Source organism: Heterodontus francisci, chromosome 32 (assembly GCF_036365525.1).
Source record: "Heterodontus francisci isolate sHetFra1 chromosome 32, sHetFra1.hap1, whole genome shotgun sequence".
In the NCBI taxonomy this organism is placed as follows: Eukaryota; Metazoa; Chordata; class Chondrichthyes; order Heterodontiformes; family Heterodontidae; genus Heterodontus; species Heterodontus francisci.
In genome coordinates, this window is record NC_090402.1 from 16,771,713 (window position 1) to 16,799,193 (window position 27,481).

Consider the following 27,481-nt stretch of genomic DNA (forward strand, 5'->3'; position numbering starts at 1 on the left):
TTCACATTATGTTTTGTGCCCTTAGCATCATCAGTTTCCTTGAGCCAATTTAACATTTGTGACCTTTAATCCACATCATCTCATTGATTCTCATTCTTTCTACTTCTTGTGAAAAACGGACAAGAATATAGGTCTGGATAGTCTGAACAGAATTTCTATATTTCATTATAATAAAAGAAAAAATCAAAATTCAAAAGTTGGCATTATATGACGGAATAAACATGATGTTAATCCCGGGCCCTGCGTAACACGCTGGGGAAAGCTAACGGCAGATGGATCCAGGGCTAGGAGAGGGCAAGCAAGGCAGCTTTTTTTTCAAAACAGTGTTAATAGTTTCCTGTGGGGAGGGAGGGGAGTTCTTCTGCAGGTCCCACAAGGAAACCATGGGCTTCGCATGCTCCGGGCTTCCCCTCCTAACTCCCCTCCCCAAGGCCTTGCCTTAGTGTAGCCTTACAAATGGGGACCATTTCCTGAGGTTTCTGGCTGTGGCCTCCTGGTACATGAAATCTCGCTCCTGTCTGCCAGCAATCTCATACTTCCCACCAGTTTCTGAAATATGGTGTTGAGGCCCAGGGGTTAAAATAGCCCAGGCCTCTCACCAGTGCACTCCTATGAGCTTGTCACTTGGCCCAGACCCCACCCCAACTCGCACTCCAATAAAAAAGGGGATACTGGTGCACTACCAGAATGACTTTCAGCATTAGAATGTAAAATGTATGTCCTCTGGTTTTGTAAGCAATTGTGATGTCATATTTCTGCCTTCGCAATCTGGTTTTGCTGACTTTTTAAGTTGTATCTTTAGCTATTTTTTAGTTTACTGCTTTTTAAAATTTTTATTTCTCACTAAACACAATGATGGGAAATGGACTGTCTGTTGCTGTCGATTTTAAATATTCAGATATTTTGATGATGCTAAGGGCACAGATCACTTTGAACAAAACATAATGTGAATATGCTGAGACATTATAATGATTCAAATGCTTACTTCAACAACAATATATATTTATAAATATATCTTTAACATCGCAAATGTGTCAGGGTGCTTCACGGAGGAGAAACTGATTATCAAGCAGCAAGAGAGCTAGGGAAAGCAACCATAAACATGGTAAAAAAGTTAAGGATATAAAGAGACATTTGAAAGAAGAGGAAGAAGTAATAAGGTATAAAGGTTAGTGAGGGGGCTGCAGACAGAAGGCTGAAGGCTGTTTGTTGGTGGAGTAAAGGGAGACTGGGATGTACATGGTGACCAGAGCTGGAGGATCAAAAGGTATGGATATGGCACAAGACGTGGAGATTGTAGAGGAATGCCGCAGCAAGCTTTGAACAGAATTGTATCTAAGGAGAAGGATTTTGAGTTCAGGGCACTAAAGGACAGGAAGCCAATTGGCATGAGTGAGGATAAGGGTAAAGAGCAAGCAGTACTAAATGCAGGGCAGGATGCAATTTGATGAGTTTGAGTTCATATATGTTAGAGCTCTGAAGGCCAGAGAGCAGGGTATTAGTGAACAAATGCACAGACAGCATTTCAGTGATAGCAATGACAAGGTTGAAATCGATAAGAACCTAAGAAATAGGAGCAGGAGTACACCATTTGGCCCGTCGACCTGCTCTGCCATTCAACACGATCATAGCTGATCTTGGGCTTCAACTTCACTTTCCCGCTCACTCCCCATATTCCTTGATTCACTGAGGGACCAAACATCTGTCTATCTCAGCCTTAAATATATTTAATGATGGAGCATCCATAACCCTCTTGAGTAGAAAATTCCAAAGATTCATAACCTTTGAGTGAAGTAATTTCTCCTCATCTCAGTCCTGAATGATCAGGCTCTTATCTTGAAACTGTGCCCCCTTGTTCTAGATTCCCCAGTCAGGGGAAACAATCTCAGTATCTACCCTGTCAAGCCCCTTCAGAATCTTGTATGTTTCAATGAGATCACCTCTCATTCTTCTAAACGCCAGAGAATATAGACCCAATTTACTCAATCTCTCACCATAGGACAACTCTCTCATCCCAGGGGCCAATTAGTGAACCTTCGCTGTACTGCTTCCAATGCAAGTATATTCTTCCTTAAATATGGAGACCAAAACTGCACACAGTGGGCTGACTTTTGTTGAGCTCCTGACATCTGGCTCCATGGCGGGAGGTGCCAGCAGGTCGCAGCGGCAGTGGCCACCACGGAGCCCGATGCCGGGCCCGATCTTCCGGCGGTGGCGAGGCTCTGTGGCGGCCTCCCCACCACTCGGTAACGGAACCTGACTTTTAATATTAAAATTAACTTTACACATACATTTAAATGCAATTCCCCACGATCTTACTGTCGGATCCGGATTTGCAGTGCGTCGGGTGGCACTCATGTGCCTTCACTTACCCGTCCAGGGAAAACTGGCGCCACTGAGGTGGGTTAGGGGGGATCAGAGCATTTTTAGTGTAGTGGGTGGGGGGAAAGGGGTGACCTCTGCACTTTGTGCAGTTGGGTAGGGGGAGAGGAGTCAACTCTGCACTTTGTGCAGTTGGTGGGGAAGAAGAGGTCAAATCTGCAATTTCAGTGTATTGGTGGGGGGGGGGTGGGGGTGGGGGGCGGGAAACAGGCCAAACATTTATTTTTAGTGTAGTGGTGGGGGGGGGGGGGGGGCAACACTGCATTCTCTGAGCAGGGCTAGCAGCCCTTTAAAAATGGCATCAGCGCCTGCACAGTGACAGCTGACGCTGTTCATGGCTTTGCCAAGGCTACCCACACCATGTGATTGGGGAGGCGGGGGGGGGGGGGGGCGGGGGGAACAGCTGCCCTGCATATTTAAATGAGCTGCTGTGCTCAAGATTGCAGCGGTGTGGCAGCGCGCGGCCTGCATGTGCGGGCCACCGTTTCTTTTCGCCAGCTGCCAGGAATAAAATCCAGCCCAGTATTCCAGGTGTGGTCCCACCAAAGCCCCGTACAACTGTAGCAAGACTTCTTTATTCTTATACTCCAATCCCCTTGCAATAAAGGCCAACATGCCATTTGCTTTCCTAATTGTTTGCTGTACCTGCACGCTAACTTTTTGTGTTCCTTAAGACTTCCTTAATAATTGTTTCCAGCACTTCCCAGACGACTCACGTCAGGCTAATTGGCCTGTATTTCCCTGATTTCTATCTCCCTCCTTTCTTGAATAGCGTTGATACATAGAAACATAGAAAATAGGAAGAGTAGGCCATTTGGCCCTTCAAGCCTGTATCATCATTCAATACGATCATGACCGATCATCCAAACTCAGTATCCTGTTCCCGCTTTCTCCCGTATCCCTTGATCCCTTTAGCCCTAAGAACTATATCTAACTCATTTGATAACTTCCAAGCTGCTGGGATTGTTCCAGAATCTCGGGAAATTTGGAAAATCATTGCCAGCACATTCACTATCTCTGCAACTATCTCTTTTAGGACCCTAGGATGTAGGCCATCTGATCCTGGGGATTTGTCGTTTCTCCAGTACATTTGCTCTGCTGATAATAATTACCTTAATTTCCTCACTCTTATTACCCCCTAGGTTACCCTCTATTTCTGGTATGTAATTTGTGTCTTCTACTGTGAGGATCGGGTTTTATTTTGCAGACCTGAGCCGGCCTTTAGTTGGAATACTCTGTGTTGTTTTGGACACCCATTATGAAAAGGATATTGGAGTCAACAAAAAGGAATGCATTTATTCATGAGGTTAATACTGGAAATGAGAGGATTTAGTTATGGCAAGATACTTGAAAAATTAGGGTTGTATTCATTGGAGAAGAGAATGTTAAGATTGGATCTCATACAAGTTTCAACATTTTGAAGATGCTAGAGAGTGTAAACAATGAAAGATTATTTTCACTGGTTTGTAGATTGGGAACAAGAGAATGTAGATTTGGGAACCAGGGAGGTAGGGACTTCAAAGTTAATTGTTATAATAAATTTACATTATATCCTGAAATACTGATAGGAATTAAAATCAGTGAAGCTTAAGCCAGCTAAGGTAAAATCCATGAAGCTGGTAAAACATCAAAAGTTTTTATCCATCTTTTATTTCTTCGGTTATAAGATAAAAATGTACAACATGGGTCTGTGGTGTAAAATGGCTTACACAATTGATTGTTTGGAAAAGAGAAACACTGACCTTTCACCTGTAATTGGATCAGTCACCCTCATTGTTAGACGCTCAATGACAGCATCATCAGGAACATCCAGAAAAAACACCCTATGAAAAAGCAGCAAATCAGACACAGAAGATAAGTAGTCTGGGTTTGTGGAAGGTTTATAAATCAGAACCAGAATAAAAGCAGTCAAACTACACGGTGGTCAGAGCAAGCCAACAATCTATTGCATTGTAGAGGTATCTCAGAGTAATCTCTAATTACAAATAGGCATGCATCCTTGTATGTTTTCTCTGTATCAACTGAAAAGAAGGACGATACCCACTAAAATCCTTAATTGCACTCTTTTCTTGAAATTTCCATTAGGCAATGCTGTAGTCGAGGGTCAGGCAGCTGAAGGAAGGTGTGAATGTCAGTACTGTAAACTAACTTTCTACAGAGAATGGAAAACTTCAAATATTTTAGGAGAATGTTCTAAAAAAGTATCAAGCTGAAATGTTTAAGGTAGGTACAAGGCAGCCAATGATAATAAGAAAGAAGGACCATCACTTGATGGAGCTCTTGTGTACAGCAGGAAGGGTAAAATCACGTATGTCCACTTCAAAACTGCCTCAAAGTCCGGCACCCTACCACACTTCCTGGGTGATCTACTCAAAATATACTGAGTATAATAAATAAAGAATGGCATTGTATTCTTGCCAGACTGTATTAGTGAACAATAACCGTATCGTTATCTAATTGTAAACACCAGTGTCCAAGGCATAAAGTCTCGAAAGTAAAAACAACCTGAATATAATTTCTTTACAGGGACAAAAGTATGAAACAAACCACATATATAATTTTTAATCATGTTCACAATATACAAAAAAGTGCTGTAACTGGAACTGTAATAACTCATATACCCTATAGCCATTTTGGAAAACCCCAAATATATCACATTTGGTATTATTTGGTTGCTCCTTTCAAGCAATTGGTGCATCAAGTAATGCTCAGATACCAGCTGTACTAACCCTGTCTCCAAGATCGAGTTCCTCCAGCGCAGCCCCCGCTGGCTATTTCTTGTTTAAGTCATAATTGATTGTGACAAATCTACCCCAGTTGTGAATAAAATCTCTCCTGGGGCAGAAGAGACACTGTATTTGGCTGCCATTAACTGCTAAATTAGCAAGTACTTCAAGCAAATTACAACATCAGATATAAAACTCATGAATCCAATTAAAAAGAAAAGAAAAGAAAAAAAAGGCGACCTGTTGAGAGAATCTAGCGATAACCCCAAAGTATATTTTGGTGAATCACTGCTCAAAATGGATTACATTTTTAACTATACATTATAAATTAATTTAGAAAAAAACATCAAGAGCACCCCAATATGTTCAAACTTCCCTGGAAGCTGGCAATCTCACATTCAACTGTGTAAATGTTCTAAAAGGTCCTGAATATTTTATGAATATTTGTCATAAAACAGAAATAATAACTACTGAGCAAAGCTATTAGTATTAATATTTATGCTGCCTGTGCTGAAATATTCATGGAACAGAGAAAGGGTTGTAAGATGAGAATTAATTTACATTGTGCTCTGTTTACCAACCAGCCTGATGTTTAGGCAGTTGACAAGCGCTGATATGAATCTGTCACTCAATTTCAGTGTCAGGGAGGAAGGCGGCTGTCAGCTTGAAGATTGGGTTTCTGACAACTGAAATCCTGAAAGGTTTCCCCTCGCTTTATTTTATATTTTATTTGTCCACTTTTTTTCTGCCTCAGGCAATGTATGCCACCCGTTCATCTGATCACCCTTCCATCTGCTTAAATTAACGAATTAATGAGAGATACACTCTACACCGGCCCAAAATGTTTATTGGTGATTAAATTATAATGGGAGCTGTATAATTCATGAACCAATTAGTGGAAGTGTTAGCTGATTTGATGGGATGAGGAGGTACAAACTACATTAACTAATAGAGAGCTTGGGGCTGCTGCTGCCTACCACTTGGATTACGTGCCTAATTGCTTTACTTTATCTGCCTGTCACAGATAGCCATGCATATTTCATCGTTCTCAAAGACTTCCATTGTTTACTTTCTTGTTGATCCTGTAACATGTAGAAGCTAAGCCAAGCTTTTGTGTAGTTAAAACCATCCGGAATTGAATCAGATTTTGGCTGTGTGCGTAGAAGGCTGAAAGAGTAACCCACTTATCTCTTTAGATCAACTTTGGAGCTCATTTTCCTTTAATTTCTTCTCCCATCATGCCTACTCACCTCCTCTTTCAGCTGGGAAATGCATGGTAGTCTCCTCCAATTTTACTTTCTTCAGTATACTTATCAAGTAGAGAGTGACTATAAGCAGAAAATAGAACTTGTCCTCTTTGCATCCAGTGACAATATCAGTCATTTCCAGGTCTGGTTCATGAAGTTAGATGCAGTGTAGAGCACTCTAGCTCCAGAAAACATGATTTAGCTCTTAACTCAGAAAAGCAACTCCAACCTTCAAGAAGACAACATTTCCCATTCCCACACTACCTACCCTTACGGCCTCTTTGACTGAGATTACCCAATTAGAACTTAAATTTGGACAGTTTTACGTTATAGACTTGCATCCACTGGGAATTGATTGCATGCCAAAATTCATTTCAGTAAGGACCCTTAACGCTTACCAGAGAGGGAAGAAACTTTCATCCCATCTGTCTGGACTGACCCACAGCTCCTTCCTCCACTGACATGAGGCACACTTGCTGTGGGGCAAAATTTATTTAATGCTATTTTTCTTCTGTGATGAGACATTCCATTTCTACACTCCCCTTAGGATTGTGGCTGAGAGCTGACAAGATTCACTGCACACATGTGGATGAAGGATTCAAGCATCAGCCACAGACATTATTATGAATCTCTGACAACAGCCAGGTAAAATGAATAACATAGCTGCTCCATCACTTCTAAATTTACATAGCCAGATCCGCTTTAGAAGGTGTCACCAGTCTTGGTTTCCAGATTGTCAAGTATACAACACACAGTCCTTCATTGTAGTCCATAATAGCTCATGTTTATAATTTTGCTGTACACCACATATTGATCATTTAACATGTCGATTTTACGCAGTAGTTAATTGAAATATTCAGGAATAGTCTCCATGGCAAAAGGCACTTCTATACTTGAGCTTAAACCAGTCTTTGTTAATAGTACCTTCTTCGGCCTCCTTGTCTCGAGAGACAATGGGTAAACGCCTGGAGGTGGTCAGTGGATTGTGAAGCAGCACCTGGAATGGCTATAAAGACCAATTCTAGAGTGACAGACTCTTCCACAGGTGCTGCAGATAAAATTGGTTGTCGGGGCGGTTATACAGTTGGCTCTCTCCTTGCGCTTCTGTCTTTTTTCCTGCCAACTGCTAAGCCTCTTCGACTCGCCACACTTTAGCCCCGCCTTTATGGCTGCCCGCCAACTCTGGCGATCACTGGCAACTGACTCCCAAGATTTGTGATCAATGTCACAGGACTTCATGTCGTGTTTGCAGACGTCTCTAAAGCGGAGACATGGACGGGCCGGTGGGTCTGGTATCAGTGACGAGCTCGCTGTACAATGTGTCCTTGGGGATCCTGCCATCTTCCATGCGGCACACATGGCCAAGCCATCTCAGGCGCCGCTGGCTCAGTAGGGTGTATATGCTGGGGATGTTGGTTGCCTCGAGGACTTCTGTGTTGGAGATACGGTCCTGTCACCTGATGCTAAGGATTCTCCACAGGCAGCGAAGATGGAATGAATTGAGACGTCGCTCTTGGCTGACATACGTTGTCCAGGCCTCGCTGCCGTAGAGCAAGGTACTGAGGACACAGGCTTGATACACTCAGACTTTTGTGTTCCGTGTCAGTGCGCCATTTTCCCACACTCTCTTGGCCAGTCTGGACGTAGCAGTGGAAGCCTTTCCCATGCACTTGTTGATTTCTGCATCAAGAGACAGGTTACAGGTGATAGTTGAGCCTAGGTAGGTGAACTCTTGAACCACTTCCAGAGCGTGGTCGCCGATATTGATGGATGGAGCATTTCTGACGTCCTGTCCCATGGTGTTCGTTTTCTTGAGGCTGATGGTTAGGCCAAATTCGGTGCAGACAGCCGCAATCCTGTCGATGAGTCTCTGCAGACACTCTTCAGTGTGAGATGTTAATGCAGCATCGTCAGCAAAGAGGAGTGCCCTGATGAGGACTTTCTGTACTTTGGTCTTCGCTCTTAGATGGGCAAGGTTGAACAACCTGATCTTGTGTGGAGGAAAATTCCTTCTCCTGAAGACTTGAACGCATGTGAGAGCAGCAGGGAGAAGAAGATCCCAAACAGTGTAGGTGCGAGAACACAGCCCTGTTTCACACCACTCGGGATAGGAAAGGGTAATGCCGTGGTGGTGATGTTTGTTCCTGCAATATATTTTTTCTACTGAAGCAGCAATCTTAATTTTGCTTCAAGCAGTGGGACGCAGCAAATAATGCTTGGCAAAAATGTAGTGAGAGTTGGGGGACGGGCGAACCCACAAACAATGTATCTCTAAAAGGACTAATTCCACTCTGGTCAGTCGTTCTCAAGACAAAACACTCTTAGGGGACTTTGTAGGCTGACACCACCCCAGTTTATCAATCCCATTATTTTAACAATGAAGTGGAGGCTCCATGTTGAGACCCTTTAATGTAATACTTAAACACTTAGAGGTAATAATCTACTTCCTATTTTCAGTCCTTACCTTGAAAGTGAGCTTCTTCTTAAACTACCAAGGATATTTTCTATTTCCCTTAATAGCATCAACATAAAGCTTTTTTAGATCCCAACAGATCTCCCTTTCCCCATTTATCAGTTTTTGCTCTTAAGCTACCAAATCTATGGCATGTAAGCTTGTGAAACTCCACATATTGGTAACTAGGAAAAGGATTTACACCAGAAGAGGATTGTTCAACATCAACATGACAATGACATGGTTACTTTGTTTATTTGAGCTTAAATTTATTTTTGTTCCAGTGGAATTTTCTAAAACAAATCAGGTTGATATGATCCATCTAATTAACAATTATTTTGGTTTTCAAACAAATATTAGTAAATTTAGATGTTATACTGAGGCATGCGTGTAGATTATACATTCATTTATTGTAGTCATGGCTCAAAATTATAGATTAGGAATAGAAGCAAATGGAACCTGTAGTAGGAATTATCTGCCATTTTTAACAACAGTCACAGCATGTGTCACTGTGGAAATCAGTGAGTTAAAGGCATAACCATTCTGAAGGGCGCTCTCATCATTATTTTGGTAACTTTATACTGTTTGCACATTGCAGTGATAAAAGGCAGTGGTTTCTAGGCATATCACAGGGGAGCACACATCAACAACCCAATTAGTACTTGTACTTAAAATGCTGCTCCATTGATTTCCCAACACTGCCTGTAGTTGAAGGGAAGCAGTACGTTGTCCAGTATACAACATACAGTATTTATTTAATTACAGTCCACAAGCACATTATTGCTTTTCAAATCATGCTGTATAACATATCTCAGCATGTTTTCACATAGTGGTTAATTCAAATACTGAGGAACATTGTCTCTATTGCTCAAGAAGAACTACAGAATTCTTTTATGAAGAGAGAGAACAATATTAAACTTCACTTCTTAAAAATGTTTAGATTCATAGGAACAGAGATGTTTAAACAGACTAATCATCCTAAAATTTGAAATCTGGTCCATCTTTAGCAGCCTCCACTATACAATCGTCATTAGTGCGCATTAAACGAAGGAAGGATAGTGGGGGTCCTTCACTCCACTAAGAAAACTCTCCAAAAGATCCAGAGAATTGTTCAATATTTTACATCAGTTCGACACCCTCCTGTGTATGATTATCATTAAGCAGGTTATGGTTTATGGCTGACATCTTCTGGACCTCATAGATTCCAATGCCCCATGTGTCCATTTAGTTACCAATATCAAAGGTTGACTGAACGAATTCCAAAATATGATCAGCATGCTATCTCCCTGCAAGACTCAGAAATCCAATCGTACATTTCTCTGCATTATTTTTGATTGATTTGAAATATTATCAAAGGACTGGTTTAATGAACAATCCTCAACATACTGAATGTTTTATTCTCAATCAAAAAAAGTGCAATGAAGCAAGTCTCAGGACTCATCCTTAGGACTGATGTACAGTAATTGTTTAAGGTTTAATCAAATTGGCAAACAGTAGTCCATACATCAGGGCAATTGTCCTAGACTAATGCAACTGAAGGGCACAAAGATTTAGCTGAGCACTTTTTAATATATCAGCTTATGATAATTGCTTTGTTACTATTTTGTGTGCAATTATATTGTTTTAATCTTCCCATTCTTGTGAATATTTTCAAAAGGAATGAAGGCTACTAGCTCTTGAGAAACTTCGCAAGGTGAAAGTTTTAAATAAGCAATATCTATCAATCCAGGCACAGCTTTTTAAATGAAATAGTACTAAAGATTAGTGCCTCCCAGGTAAGTTATTTAACATTTTCTAAAATTGACAATCATTTTGCACTTTACAAAATTGTAGTGGGGTAAGTGAAGGTCGACAAATATGAAAGACAGATTTTACTCTGCACAGAAATGTGCGACAGGATCAGACATAATAGTCTGGACAGTGATTGGCAGAGATGCTCAGAAGATTATCACTCTATCCACTGATGGGATTAACAAACAGTCTTGAGTCACACCAACCAGATTCAATAGATTCAAGTAGTTACTGTTTCTCTTATTGTTACTTCTCATTTTAATTAAGTCCTCATTCTGTCCAATAGATCTCAGTTTTGTAAATGGGTATGAGCATTTATTTACAGTTTTGTAAATTTCCACCTATCAATATTTACAATCATATTTCCACGTTAGATGTTCAGATCTCTATTGGAAGACAGCAAAATCAAAGTATCTGACAATTGTAATAACATTTATACCAGACAGTGCTTGACTTGCTGTTTAGTGGCTTTATTGGAAAATGGTTCAACAAGGCTTTTCTCAGGAAAACCACATCATAATAAAGTAAAATCTAGTTACTGTCAGTTCATGTTTACAGTCACATTTCTGTTTGACAGACTGAAAGCATGAACAGGAAATAGCAGTATTTATAGTGCATGCCTTTATAGTGCATGCCTTTAACCTAACCATTGTGACCAATGTCCCCTCTGAGCTGTGTGGCCACATGGCCGTATAACCGCGCAGAAAACTGTAAGTTCCTGCTCAGGCCGCACACAAGTCAGCACCTTTAAGTTGCTGTCTGTGCATGGCTGCGCAAAAAAATTTAAAGGGCCTGCGCACTTAAACAAATCTCCCGGGCACTCCAAAAAAAATTAGAGGGTACGTTGATTGTGACCATCCTTAAGGCCGATGGTTTATTCCTGCCTTTCTTTACAATACTAACCTCAGTTTTAAAAGAAAACTTACTTTTACAAAGCGCCTTTAACGACCTCAGGATGTCCCAAATTGCTTTACAGCGAATTAAACACTTTTGAAGTTAAGCACTCGAAGGCAGCTACTTCCCTTTTTAATTACTGAACGTTCTTTGCAATTTTAAATTACTGTATTCAAATAGGCACGTGAGAAACATAGGTAGATTTTCATCTTCACCTGCAAGGAAGTGATTGCCCACCCCTTAGAAACTATGGAACTCACTTTTAGGAGGAGAAATGTATCATCTGGTACGAGTCATGCTTACACCAGGCTAATGTCCAGACAACATTTCTGCGTAAGAGATGGAACCTGAAGAAAAGAGGAGGAGCAAAAGCTGATGCTTATGGAGCATATTGGCAGGAAGTATTTTAGTTATTGCCTAAGAGTACAGCACATCCAATGCTGTTATGAGGTCTGTGTGCATTAACGAGGCATGTTACAATGTAATTTTGCAATAGGGCGGCACAGTGGCGCAGTGGTTAGCACCGCAGCCTCACAGCTCCAGGGACCCGGGTTCGATTCCGGGTACTGCCTGTGTGGAGTTTGCAAGTTCTCCCTGTGTCTGCGTGGGTTTTCTCCGGGTGCTCCGGTTTCCTCCCACAAGCCAAAAGACTTGCAGGTTGATAGGTAAATTGGCCATTATAAATTGTCACTAGTATAGGTAGATGGTAGGGAAATATAGGGACAGGTGGGGATGTTTGGTAGGAATATGGGATTAGTGTAGGATTAGTATAAATGGGTGGTTGATGTTCGGCACAGACTCGGTGGGCCGAAGGGCCTGTTTCAGTGCTGTATCTCTAATCTAATCTAATCTAGATAGGGTCTGTGTGCTGTATGGCTGAAGAGATGTCATAGAATCATAGAATATACAGCACAGAAAGAGGCCATTTGGTCTATCCTGCCTGTGCTGGCTCTTTGGTAGAGCGATCTAATTAATCCCATTGTCCTGCTCTTTCCCCGTAGCCCAGCAAATTTTTTCCCTTCAAATTTTATCTAATTCTCTTTTAAATGTTACTACTGAATCTGTTTCCACCATCCTTTCAGGCAGTATATTCCAGATACCATCCAGATTGAGTCCAGTAGCATACTGGCCATGTTACTGGACTCGGTCAAATCCCACCTCGGCAGCTGGGGAAATTAAATTCAGTAAATTAAATAAATCTGGAATAAAAAAAACTAGCATCAGTAATGGTGACCATAAAACTACTGGATTATCGTAAAAACCCATCTGATTCACTGATGTCCTCTGGGGAAGGAATCAGCTGTGCTTACCTGTTCTAGCCTATGTGACTCCTGACCCACAGCAATGTGGCTGACTCTTAACCGCCCTCTGGTGGCCTAGTAAGCCACTCAGACAAAAGGACTGCAGTCGTTCAAGGTGGCGGCACATCTCCACCTTCTCAAAGGCAACTAAGGATGGATAATAAATGCTGGTCTTGCCAGCAATGCCCACATCCGACGATTGAATGAAAAGAAAATCACAACTCGCTGTGTAAAAAATGTTTGCTCATGTCACTTCTGGTTCTTTTAAAAATCACTTCAAATCTGTGTCCTTAGAAGGTGATAAATTATAATTAATAAAATAATAATAATAGAATAATTAATAAAATGAAAGCAAAGATTACGGGACTGTGCACAAGATCTGAATGGAAGAGCGACAACAGGCAGATAATTATGGGAGTAACAGAGGAATGAACACACTGCGGCATCTACGGCTAACCTGGTTAATGCAATTAACTGACAGACTGGTTCAAATCATGAAACACTGAAAAAATAAATCACCAACAAGTTTCTCACACTGCACAATGTAACTTAGGACGAGAGAAATATCTGAAACAAAAGAACACTTCTTAGCTCACTAAGTCTTTCAAATAAACTTAAAGGAAAAATACTGATGTAGACTTTCACCTTTCCTGCTTTGGGAATAACCAAAAAGAAAAATCTGACAGGGTGGATTGTACCATCCTAACAGAATCTTCCTGATTTTCCTTCAATTTGAATTCATGAAAGGAAAACTGATGGATTTTACAAAAGATAAAGATGAAAATCTACCCCATTTTAAAAGTAATGCTAGATGTACAAAATGGTGTAATACATGATGAGTATGATTAAAACTTTTAACACAGTCTGCTCTTGCAAAACAATTCCTTGTACACCCCCTGTTCTAGGTGGAATTCCTAATCTATCAATGGAGAACAGACTTAATTACTTATGTGTTGGATTTCACAGATGTTAACAACCTCAAAAATATGCTACACAACAACAAAGCAACAAAATTTTCTGAAGGTCAACAGCTTACAACAATTAAGAGTACTCTGGTGAATGACATCAACATTAGGGGAGATAGTGGCCTAGCGGTAATGTCATGGGACTAGTAATCCAGAGGCCCATGCAAATGCCCTGGGGCATGGACTCAAATCCGGCCACGGCAGCTGGCGGAATTTAAATTCAATTAATCAATAAATTCAATCTGGAATTGACAGCTAGTCTCAGTAATGGTGCCATGAAACTATCAATTGTCGTAAAAACCCATCTAGTTCACTAAAATCCCCTTGAGGGAAAGAAATCTGCCGTCCTTACCTGGTCTGGCCTACGTGTGACTCCAGACCCACGGCAATGTGGTTGACTCTTTACTACCCTCTGAAATGGCCTAGCAAGTCACTCAGTTCAAGAACAATTAGGGATGAGCAACAAATGCTGGCCTTGCCAGGGACACCCACATCCCATGAAAGAATAAAAAAAGTCACTCCACAAATATAGCATTGCCTGTTTTGTACCTATTCAACAGCCATAGTGCATAACAGTTTAAAATGAACTTCACAAAACAAGAAAAAACAAATATAAACAATTATTATTTGCCCAGTTTTGAAAATGTATGTTTATACTTGGATTTTCTTGGCCACACCCATCAGTAAAATAGTAAACTACAACTCAATGACAGTTGGTTTTATTGATTTTACCCAAAGCCTAGGGTTTCCTCTGGAGACACTGCTTCTGGGAAATTCTTTTTAAGAATGTTGTATTTAGTGAAGCCTTAAGCTTAACAAGGCATTATATAGTATACATGTACACCACTTTGGTGCATTCACGTGAAGCAAACTAATTAGTTTAATACTTGATGTGGGGCATACAAAGTCAGTGCAGCAAATCTATCACTATTCCAGACATTTTGCAACACAGTCTATGGTGACTGAGCAAATCCGGTTAATGGGGGATGTCAGTTTTGCAGTTAATGCATTTAAAGTTTACCTCTAACTTAGATGGCATGATGTTTGGAAATGGAAATAACTATTCAAAATTTCTGTAGGATCAACTTTACAGTAAGTGAAAGAATGCTCCAGTATTGACCTCAGATATGGTAAGGTAACTGAAGGCAGCCAACATAAGTGGGAACAAGGAAGAAAATACCAAACATCTTCAAATGGAATAACCAAACATATATTTTAGAAGTGAAAGAAAAATCTCAAATCTTTAAGAAATTTCAACTCGGAAGTCCTTCTAAATTTAAGGTTATGTCTGGAAATACCCTGCTCAAAGCTTGGAGTTGCTCTTGGATTGTTTTGCTACAAATGTTGAAAATTCAGTAAAATGTACTGGTCTTGATTTCAATCATTCATTGCAGGACTATAAATTGTCTGGTGGATTTGATCTTTAAATTTCAGATTCTGTTTCTGGTACTATTTTGCTGGCAAGCATACCCATGTCATTTCTACTATCTAACTCTTGTCAGTAAAGTCTTGAGGATTACACATGGAGCGGCACAGTGGCGCAGTGGTTAGCACCGCAGCCTTACAGCTCCAGCGACCCGGGTTCAATTCTGGGTACTGCCTGTGTGGAGTTTGCAAGTTCTCCCTGTGTCTGCATGGGTTTTCTCCGGGTGCTCCGGTTTCCTCCCACAAGCCAAAAGACTTGCAGGTTGGTAGGTAAATTGGCCATTATAAATTGTCCCTAGTATAGGTAGGTGGTAGGGAAATATAGGGACAGGTGGGGATGTGGTAGGAATATGGGATTAGTATAAATGGGTGGCTGATGGTCGGCTCAGACTCGGTGGGCCGAAGGGCCTGTTTCAGTGCTGTATAACTAAACTAAACAAATTACTCAAAAGAGGTCTCTAATTATCAATGCAAGAATGATCTATTTATTAAGACAGACTAGAGTTTTCTTTCAGGAAAGTTATTTTAATTTAACTGATAAATTATGCACATTTCCTACCAAAATACACTGGGCAAAATCTTCTGTCATTTCCAATGTACACCTTGCATTTGCCAGCACTGGTTATGTTTGCAGTTATCTTGTCTCAAAGGCAGTAGGTCCAAGACTTGAGCACATAATTTATGCTGCTGTTCTAATGCAGTGCAGAGGGTGCAATACATTGTCCTTTGGATGAGATGTTAAAGCAAGGACCCATATTAACTGTTCCAATGGTTCTGATGGGTGTTAAAGATCCCACAACATTTTACAAAGAAGACCAGGGAGGTCTTGCCAACACTCTCCCACCCCCCACCCCCACCCAATTAAAAGCATAAAAAAAAGACATACTGATCATTGATCACACTGCTGTTTGTGGGATCTTGCTGTCCACAAAATAACTTCCACATTTGCCTACACAACAGTCACTGCATTTCAAAAGTAGTTCATTTGAGAGAGAAACCTGGTATGTTCCCTCCTGGCATGAGTAAACATGTTTAGTTTTGGTTCATGATAATGGAGGAAGAAATTCAACTTTGCTGCACCCATTTTTTGGGAAGTGAAATCAACACTAGGTGGATAGATTTTGGATTGTAACCTCCTGTGCCTGATCTCAGCTGGATGACATACATTCTCCACTGCTTCTTCCAAGTCATTAATAAATATGACAAAAAAGTTGAGGCCCCAGAACAATCTATGGGAAATACTTCTGGCCACATGTCATTAATCAGAGTGCATACCCTTTATCCCCACTCTGACTCCTATTGCCTAAACAATTTCCACCCAAATCAAAGCATTACTTCCAATTTCATGCTCTCGCATTTTTGCTAATAATCTTTTGTATGGAACCTTATCTAATACCTTCTGGAAATCCATATAGCTAACAGCCCTAGACACTCCCTTATCTACCTTAGTGACCTCCTTAAAAAATTCAACTAGATTCATCAGACATGACTTACCTCTAACAAAGCTATGCTGGCTCTCCCTGATCAGCTCATATTTGCTCAATGACACATTCCTCGCAACTGACATTAAACTGACAGACCTATAGTTACCTGCTTTCTCTCTCCTATCCATCATAAATAATGGAGTTACAATACCAAATTTCCAATTTAACAGCACAATTCCCAAATCAAGAGAGCTTTAAAGGATTATGACTAATGCTTCTGCATTTTCCTCACCTACTTCTTTTAATACCCTGGGTGGGAGATATATCTATCCTAAATCCCATGATTTATTTTCCATTACTTTTTTTACTTATATTGAATCCAAGAAGTTCTTCCCTTTGATCACTTCTAATTTCCCTTCTATCACTAGTATTTTATGCTCTCTTCTTTTGTGAAAAGGGATACAAAACTAATTTAATAATTCTGCCATTATATTTTTTTGTCTAAACAGGCACATTCATGAACTGCAGTTCTAATGCTGGTTGTAGGACCCCAATCAAAACTGGTCAGCAACTAGGTGGAGATTTTGCTGCGCTCGCTCCACCCAATTGTTCCAGATTTTCTGTGGCCTCATCAGCGCTCTTTAAAGGAAAGGCTGGAGGCCACTCAAAAAAGGTGAGAAAACCTTTTAATAGTTTCATTCCCGTGAAGCTAGAAAGAGCAGGTGTGTTTTGCACTATTACTGATGCTAAATTTCATCCCCCTTATTTTCATCTGACGCAAACAAAATTGGCTGGGTACTGATATCTACAATAGTGGCATTGCAATAGAATCATAGAATAGTACAGCACAGAAGGAGGCCATTCAGCCCATTGCATCTCTGTTAGCTCTTTTGAAGAGTAATCCAGTTAGTCCCACTCACCTGTTCTTTCCCCATAACCCTGCAATTTTTTCTCCTTCATGTATTTATTCAATTCCTTTTTGAAGCTTACTATTGAATCTGTATCTACCATCTTATCAGGCAGTGCATTCCAAATCCTAATCGCTCGTTGTGTAAAAAAAGATTTTCCTCATCTTGCCAATCACCGAAAATCTGTGTCCTCTCATTATTGACCATTCAGCCATAGGAAACAGTTTCTCTATCTAAACTCTTCATGATTTTAAACACCTCTATCAAATCTCCTCTTAGCCTTCTCTGCTCTAAGGAGAACAACCTCAGCTTCTCCAGTCTATCCATGTAATTAGAATCCCTCATCCTGGAATTATTTTAGTAAATTTCTTCTGTACCTTCTCCAAAGCCTTCAAATGCTACCTAAAGTGTGATGATCAGAACTGGACACAATGGCCTGGATTTTGTGGTCAGTGACAAACTGACGGAGCTCACCGCTGATCTCCAAGATAGCTGCCCAGAAAAATCTAGCGAACTCTGTGGTGAGGATTTCCCCTTTCCCGACGCCAATTTGAATCTAGCAGCAAGTCAAGGAAATGTCCAGGTGTCCAGCGACAGTGATGTCATCAAGCAGGGTAAGCAGCTAGTCAAATTGCAAACCAGGAAGTAAAATGCACTTTGATTAAAATTTTACAGAGAGCGAAATAAATGATTGGGATATACATGTGATTAAGATAGAAGCAGACATATCATAAACTTTTAAAAAATATTTATTTTTAAAATGTGATTCTTTTTCATCATCATGAAGAAATGTGACATTCCAACAATTAAAATAAAATTTTTCAGGGACAGTGAGGCTGTTCATCAGTAATTATGAACTTAGTACGACATTAGAAACTCAATTACATCTCATTCAACAAGGTGTAACTTTTTCAATGGTTTTTACACTGAGACTAGTAGTGTAAAAGGGCAAATTTTCATCAGTTCAGTGATGTCTACTTGATTGCAGTCTGGTGGTACTTCAACAGTACAGCTATGGGGAAGTGTAGAATCATTGACAGCAGCTTCTGGATTTCTGCATATAACTGTGCATGTGCAGACTCCAAAAGACGCTGTCAGTTTCGGGGAATAATAATGGTGAACATTGACAGTTTCGGCGTTATTACTGCTGCAAAATCTGGGCCAATACTCCGGCTGGAGCCAAATTAGTGTTTTATATAGATTTAGCATAATTTCCAGGCTTTTGTACTATATGGCTCTATTTATAAAGCCATATGCTTTATTAACCTGTCCTGCCACCTTCAAAGATTTGTGCACAAATACCCTCAGGTCTCTCTCTCTCTTCTTGGACCCCCTTTAAAAGTGTACCATTTAGCATTTATTCTCTCTGCTCATTCTTCCTACCAAAACGTATCATCTCTTTTCTGCTTTGAATTGCATCCGCCATGTGTCTGCCCATTTCACCAGCCTATGTCCTCTTGAAGTCTATTATTACCTTCCACACTGTTTACAACACTTTCAAGTTTCATGTCATCTGCAAATTTGAAATTGTGCCCTGTACCCCCAAGTCCAAGTCATTAATATGGATGAAAAACAACAGAGGTCCTAGTACTGAACCTTGAGACACTCCACTATATCCTTCACTCCAGTCTGAAAAACAGCCATGAATCACAAGTCTCTGTTTTCTATCCCTTAGCCAATTTTGTATTCAAGCTGTTACTGCTCCTTCTATCCTTTGGACTTCAATTTTGCTAACAAGCCTAATATGTAGTACTTTATCAAACGCCTTCTGAACGTCCATATATGCTTCAACTGCATTGTCCTCATCCACTCTGTCTGTTACCTCATCAAAAAGCTCAATCAAGTTAGTCAAGCACCATTTACCCTATTTGAGTCGGGAAGTGACTAAGGCATGGATAAATAAGAGTTTCAGTGGCAAACAGATTTAGGTAGGGACAGATGCAGGCAATATAACAAAGGTGCAAGTAGGTGGACTTTCCTCCTTTATCTAACTCAGTGGGATTGCCTTTGCTTGGTTGTACTCCTACCTATCCAATCATAGCCAAAGCATTTCCAGCAATACCTTCTCTTCCTTCCCCACACCATTATCTCCACAACAATGTTTCCTTGGTCCTCTCCTCATTTACATGCTGCCACTTGGCAACATCGTCCACAGATATAGCTTCAACTTCCACCTGTATAATGACAACAAACAGCTTTACCTCTCCACCAACTCTCAATCCCTGCCGCTATAGCTGTCAGACTGCTTATCCAATACCCAGTTGTAGATGAACTGCATTTTCTTCCAGTTAAACACTGGGAAGAATGAAGCTATATCTTCGGCCTCTGCCACAAACACTGAACTGAGCATCTCTGATACCATAACCTGTCCGTTATAAAGATTGTTCACTTTTGCCTCCAGCATCATCTGTCTCCACTCCTGCCTCAACATATCTGCAACTGAAGTCTTCATCCATGTCTTTGTCACCTCCAGACTTGACCTTAACGCTTGTTCATACCTGCACAGTACAGGAGCAAGGGTGTCTTACTGCAGTTATACAGGGCCTTGGTGAGACCACATCTGGAGTATTGTGTGCAGTTTTGATCTCCTTATCTTAGGAAGAATGTTCTTGCCTTGGAGGGACTGCAAAAAAGATTTACTAAGCTGATTCCTGGGATGGTAGGATTGACATATGAGGAGAGATTGGGTCGACTAGGCCTATATTCACTAGAGTTTAGAAGAATGAGAGGGGATCTCATAGAAACCTATAAAATTCTAAAAGGACTAGACAGGCTAGATGCATGGAGGATGTTCCCGATGGCTGGGGAGTCCAGAACCAGGGATCACAGTCTCAGGATACGGGGTATGCCATTTATAACTGAGATGAGGAGAAATTTCTTCACTCAGAGGGTGGTGAACCTGTGGAATTCTCTACCGCAGAAGGCTGTGGAGGCCAAGTCATTAAATATATTCAAGAAGGAAATAGATATATTTCTTAATGCCAAAGGGATCAAAGGATATGGGGGAGAAAGCAGGAACAGGGTACTGAATTAGACGATCAGCCATGATCTTTTTTTGAATGGTGGAGCAGGCCCGAAGGGCCAAATGGCCTACTCCTGCTCCTATTTTCTATGTTTCTATGCTCCTTGTTGACCTCCATTGCTCCTGGTCCCCCAAAAGTGTCCAATTTAAATCCTCATCTTCATATTTAAATCCTTTCATGGCCTCACCCCTCTGGCTCTACAACTTCACACCCCTGAATTCTCAATTTTTCCAACTCCAGCTCCCTCTACTTTTTAAGGCTCTCCTTTAAAGCCACCTCTTTGACTAAGCCTTCTAAAATCTCCTTGTTTGGCTCAGCATTAATTTTTATCTTATTGTACCTCTGTAAAGTGCCTTGGGCCATTTTTCTATGTTAAAGGTGCTATGTAAATGGAAGCAATTGCTGTTGTTGTCAACTTTGTGATGTAAACAACATGGGTTCAGAAATTAAGCTCAGGGTTGAACCATGGTTGCAAACAGTTTGATTCAGTCTGATGCAGTATCAGGGAGGGGGATGGAGTTGGTGGTAAGCTTACAACGTTTGTACCAGGGGCTAAAGAGAATGCCTTCAGTCCTCCCAATGTTTACCTGGAGGAAATTACAGCTCATCCAAGACTGGATGTCAGACAAGAAATCTGATAGCATAGGCACTGCAGAAGAGTTGAGAAATGGTGGCAGGGTAGAGCTGAATGTCATCAGTGTGCACTTAGAAGCTGACCTTATGTGTGTGGAAGCAACATTTGGACAAGTAAAACATGGGTGTCAAGAATGGATCCTTAGGGGACTCAACAATTACACATGTACAAGTTGTCAATTTGTGAAACAGTGTGGAAAGACTGTAAACTGTCTTAGTCAGATCTGTAAATATATATTAGCTAAAAAAACAAGTTATTTTTGAATACTTCTTTGTCACAGAGTTCAGTACAGAGAAATAACAATCCCTCCATCAAGATACTGGTCCAGTACTTTTATTTTAGATTACCAACTAACTAAAATATCATTTCACTAGTATTGAAAGAAGGTACCAGCCCTTCGTTTTGCAAGCTGGAACGTCAGAACTATGTGTCCTGGCCTGTCGGAAGACCTTACACAAATCAACGATTCTCGGAAGACCGCCATCATTAACAATGAGCTCAGTAGACTCAATGTGGACATTGCAGCACTTCAGGAGACACGCCTCCCTGCGAGCCGATCTCTAAGAGAGCAAGACTACACCTTCTTCTGGCAGGGTAGGGATCCTGAGGAACCAAGACAGCATGGAGTGGGCTTTGCCATCAGAAACTCTTTGCTCAGCATGACAGAGCCACCCTCAAATGGCTCGGAACGCATACTGTCCATCCGACTGTTCACCGCCTCTGATCTAGTACACCTACTCAGCATCTATGCTCCAACATTCTGCTCCCCACCTGAAGCTAAAGACCAGTTCTACGAGGAACTCCATAATATCATTAGTAGCATCCACAACACCGAACACCTGTTCCTGCTGGGGGACTTTAATGCCAGGGTTGGGGCCGACCATGACTCATGGCCCTCCTGCCTTGGGCGCTATGGCATTGGTAGGATGAATGAGAATGGACAGAGACTGCTTGAGTTGTGTACCTATCATAACCTCTACGTCACCAACTCATTCTTTCACACTAAACCCTGTCACCAGGTTTCTTGGAGGCACCCAAGATCACGTCGTTTGGCACCAGCTGGACCTCATCGTCACAAGGCGAGCCTCTTTAAACAGCGTTCAAATCACACGCAGCTTCCACAGTGCAGACTGCAACACCGACCGCTCCCTGGTGTGCAGCAAGGTTAGCCTCAAACCAAAGCAGCTGCATCACTCCAAGCAGAAGGGCCGCCCGCGCATCAACACTAGCAGAATTTCTCATCCACAGCTGTTACCTAAGGTTCTAAATTCACTTGAAAAAGCCCTTCAAAACACTCCCACAGGGGATGCAGAGACCAAGTGGGCCCACATCAGAGACGCCATCTATGACTCAGCAATGACCACCTATGGCAAACGTGTGAAGCGGAATGCAGACTGGTTTCAATCTCACATTGAAGAGCTGGAACCTGTCATAGCCGCTAAGCGCATTACACTGCTGAACAAGAAAGCCCCCAGCGAGTTAACATCCGTAGCACTTAAAGCAGCCAGAAGCGCTGCACAAAGAACAGCCAGGCACTGTGCAAATGACTACTGGCAACACCTATGCAGTCATATTCAGCTGGCCTCTGACACCGGAAATATCAGAGGAATGTATGATGGCATTAAGAGAGCTTTTGGGCCAACTATCAAGAAGATTGCCCCCCTCAAATCTAAATCAGGGGACACAATTACTGACCAACGCAAGCAAATGGACCGCTGGGTGGAACACTACCTAGAACTGTACTCCAGGGAAAATGTTGTCACTGAGACTGCCCTCAATGCAGCCCAGTCTCTGCCAGTCATGGATGAGCTGGAAGTACAGCCAACAAAATCGGAACTCAGTGATGCCATTGATTCTCTAGCCAGCGGAAAAGCCGCTGGGAAGGACGGCATGACCCCTGAAATAGAGTGCTAAGCCTACTATACTTTCAGCACTGTACGAACTGCTTTGCCTGTGCTGGGACGAGGGTGCAGTACCACAGGACAAGCGCGATGCCAATATCATCACCCTCGAGAAGAACAAGGGTGACCGCGGTGACTGCAACAACTACTGTGGAATCTCCCTGCTCAGCACAGTGGGGAAAGTCTTCGCTCGAGTTGCTTTAAACAGGCTCCAGAAGCTGGCTGAGCGTGTCTACCCTGAGGCACAGTGTGGCTTTTGAGCAGAGAGATCCACCATTGACATGCTGTTCTCACTTCGCCAGCTACAGGAGAAATGCCATGAACAACAGATGCCCCTCTACGTTGCTTTCATTAATCTCACCAAAGCCTTTGACCTTGTCAGCAGACGTGGTCTCTTCAGACTATTAGAAAAGATTGGATGCCCACCAAAGCTACTAAGTATCATCACCTCATTCCATGACAATATGAAAGGCACAATTCAGCATAGCGACGCCTTATCAGACCCCTTTCATATCCTGAGTGGCGTGAAACAGGGCTGTGTTCTCGCACCTACACTGTTTGGGATCTTCTTCTCCCTGCTGCTCTCACATGCGTTCAAGTCTTCAGGAGAAGGAATTTTCCTCCACAGAAGATCAGGTGGCAGGTTGTTCAACCTTGCCAGTCTAAGAGCGAAGACCAAAGTACGGAAAGTCCTCATCATGGAACTCCTCTTTGCTGACGATGCTGCATTAACATTTCACACTGAAGAGTGTCTGCAGAGACTCATCGACAGGATTGCAGCTACCTGCACCGAATTTGGCCTAACCATCAGCCTCAAGAAAACGAACATCATGAGACAGACATGGATAAACTCGGATTGTTTTCACTGGAACGACGGAGGTGGAGGGGCGACATGATAGAGATTTACAAAGTTATAATCGGCATGGACAGAGTGGATAGTCAGAAGCTTTTTCCCAAGGTGGAAGAGTCAGTTACTAGGGGGCATAGGTTTAAGGTGAGAGGGGCAAAGTTTAGAGGGGATGTGCGAGGCAAGTTCTTTACACAGAGGGTGGTGAGTGCCTGGAACTTGTTGCCGGGGGAGGTGGTGGAAGCAGGTACCATAGAGACGTTTAAGAGGCATCTTGACAAATACATGAATAGGATGGGAATAGAGGGATATGGACCCTGGAAGTGCAGAAGGTTTTAGTTTAGGCAGGCATCAAGATCGCCGCAGGCTTGGAGGGCCGAATGGCCTGTTCCTGTGCTGTACTGTTCTTTGTTCTTTGACGTCAGAAATGCCCCATCCATAAATATCAGCGACCACACTCTGGAAGTGGTTCAAGAGTTCACCTACCTGGGCTCAACTATCACCAGTAACCTGTCTCTCGATGCAGAATTCAACAAGCGCATGGGAAAGGTTCCACTGCTATGTCCAGACTGGCCAAGAGAGTGTGGGAAAATGGCGCACTGACACGGAACACAAAAGTCCAAGTGTATCAAGCCTGTGTCCTCAGTACCTTGCTCTACGGCAGCAAGGCCTGGACAATGTACATCAGCCAAGAGCGACGTCTCAATTCATTCCATCTTCGCTGCCTCCAGAGAATCCTTGGCAGCAGGTGGCAGGACCGTATCTCCAACACAGAAGTCCTCGAGGTGGCCAACATCCCCAGCATATACACCCTACTGAGCCAGCGGCGCCTGAGATGGCTTGGCCATGTGAGCCGCATGGAAGATGGCAGGCTCCCCAAGGACACATTGTACAGCGAGCTCGTCACTGGTATCAGACCCACCGGCCATCCTTGTCTCCGCTTTAAAGACATCTGCAAACGTGACATGAAGTCCTGTGACATTGATCACAAATCATGGGAGTCAGTTGCCAGCGATCGCCAGAGCTGACGGGCAACCATAAAGGCGGGGCTAAAGCATGGCGAGTCGAACAGACTTAGCAGTTGGCAGGAAAAAAGACAGAAGCGCAAGGAGAGAGCCAACTGTGTAACAGCCCCGACAACCAATTTTATCTGCAGCGCCTGTGGAAGAGTCTGTCACTCTAGAATTGGGCTTAATAGCCACTCCAGGTGCTGCTTCACAAACCACTGACCACCTCCAGGCGCTTACCCATTGTCTCTCAAGACAAGGAGGCCAAAGATGAGTATTGAAATATCAAAACTTGATCACAAGCCTGGAGCACAACATAATTCTGTGCTGATGAAAGGTCAATGACCTGAAACATTAACTCTGCTTCTCTCTCCACATGTGCTGCCAGACCTGCTGAGTATTTCCAGCATTTTTTGTTTTTATTTCAGATTTCCAGCATCTGCAGTATTTTGCTTTTATTATAATTCTGTGCACTTTTGATATTACATTTTAAATCCTCAGGCAAAGAAAATGTTTTCCCTTTAAAAGGAGCTCCTATGCAATGACTTCATTTCTAAACGGCCTGTTATGCAGTCTTCCACTGTGCATTGTGCTACTTCAGGTAATCAGATAGCTGTTAATTAATGAAAATGTCAGGTGAATCCCTCATCTTGGGTCATCATTATCCATTCAGAAACTGTATCCCAATATCATTAACAGTATCCAGTGTTACTTCCAGCTCAATTAACTTAATGTTATGCAAATGAATGCTATCATCAGCTTAACCCACAATGTTATTAGCATAATTGGGCCCTCAAATGGGGCAATTAGACAAGGCTCCTTCCATTAGTCTTACAAGGCTAATTATTGTTATTAGAAGACAGGGACTACATCCCAAGGCTACAACAGAGAAGGGCGTCTGTCTGAAGAATATGCACTAAACACACATAATGTTTGATTATTAATTCTGCGGTACAGTGTGGGACTTTTAAAAAAGCATAACTTTAAATGTGCCAGATCTTTTATATTTAGCTCAGGGACGCATTAAGTTTTCATAAAGGTTATTTTCAATTCCAAAATTCTTCTCATGTTCCAGAAGTGTGTACTCCCACAACTTTGAATGTTTTGGTCCACACTTTACAACCAAATGCACAATTACCATCCACTTTGACTTTTCTGGCAACCTGTACTTACGAACACTACCCATTCCCAGAAGTTACTTAGAGCATCCAGATTCATTCACATAGTTACAAACTTCCGACACTGACATGTCTCCATAATAATCATCAGGACCCAAGCTAACAAGTCAAAATCAGATTTAATTAAATGTGATTCTGGTATTTTTACATGTGTTTTAGGGATTATATTCCATGTGCAACAAAACAAAATGCCTCACGGTTTAGAACAAAGAACAAAGAAAATTACAGCACAGGAACAGGCCCTTCGGCCCTCCAAGCCTGCGCCGATCCAGATCCTCTATCTAAACTTGTCGCCTATTTTCTAAGGGTCTGTATCTCTTTGCTTCCTGCCCATTCATGTATCTGTCTAGATACATCTTAAAAGACGCTATCGTGCCCGCGTCTACCACCTTCGCTGGCAACGCGTTCCAGGCACCCACCACCCTCAACGTAAAGAACTTTCCACGCATATCCCCCCTAAACATTTCCCCTCTCACTTTGAACTCGTGACCCCTAGTAATTGAATCCCCCACTCTGGGAAAAAGCTTCTTGCTTTCCACCCTGTCTATACCTCTCATGATTATGTACACCTCAATCAGGTCCCCCCTCAACCTCCGTCTTTCTAATGAAAATAATCCTAATCTACTCAACCTCTCTTCATAGCTAGCGCCCTCCATACCAGGAAACATCCTGGTGAACCTCCTCTGCACCCTCTCAAAAGCATCTACATCCTTTTGGTAATGTGGCGACCAGAACTGCACGCAGTATTCCAAATAAGGCCGAACCAAAGTCTTATACAACTGTAACATGACCTGCCAACTCTTGTACTCAATACCCCATCCGATGAAGGAAAGCATGCCGTATGCCTTCTTGACCACTCTATTGACAAGCGTTGCCACCTTCAGAGAACAATGGACCTGAACACCCAAATCTCTCTGTACATCAATTTTCCCCAGGACTTTTCCATTTATTGTATAGTTCACTCTTGAATTGGATCTTCCAAAATGCATCACCTCGCATTTGCCCGGATTGAACTCCATCTGCCATTTCTCTGCCCAACTCTCCAGTCTATCTATATTCTGCTGTATTCTCTGACAGTCCCCTTCACTATCTGCTACTCCACCAATCTTAGTGTCGTCTGCAAACTTGCTAATCAGACCACCTATACTTTCCTCCAAATCATTTATGTATATCACAAACAACAGTGGTCCCAGCACGGATCCCTGTGGAACACCACTGGTCACACGTCTCCATTTTGAGAAACTCCCTTCCACTGCTACTCTCTGTCTCCTGTTGCCCAGCCAGTTCTTTATCCATCTAGCTAGTACACCCTGGACCCCATGCGACTTCACTTTCTCCATCAACCTACCATGGGGAACCTTATCAAACGCCTTACT

At 42.1% G+C, this 27,481-nt stretch overlaps 1 protein-coding gene across 4 annotated transcripts in view; it reads right to left on the bottom strand.

The window, feature by feature from the left end:
• Positions 1 to 27,481, bottom strand: part of ak8 (adenylate kinase 8) — a 148,389-nt gene that overhangs the window by 16,643 nt on the left and 104,265 nt on the right. For all 4 annotated transcript variants that reach the window (XM_068011863.1, XM_068011864.1, XM_068011861.1 and 1 more), the window contains one exon: positions 4,125 to 4,205. In XM_068011863.1, coding sequence (XP_067867964.1) covers positions 4,125 to 4,205 — 81 coding nt within the window. The remainder of the gene's footprint in view (positions 1 to 4,124; positions 4,206 to 27,481) is intronic.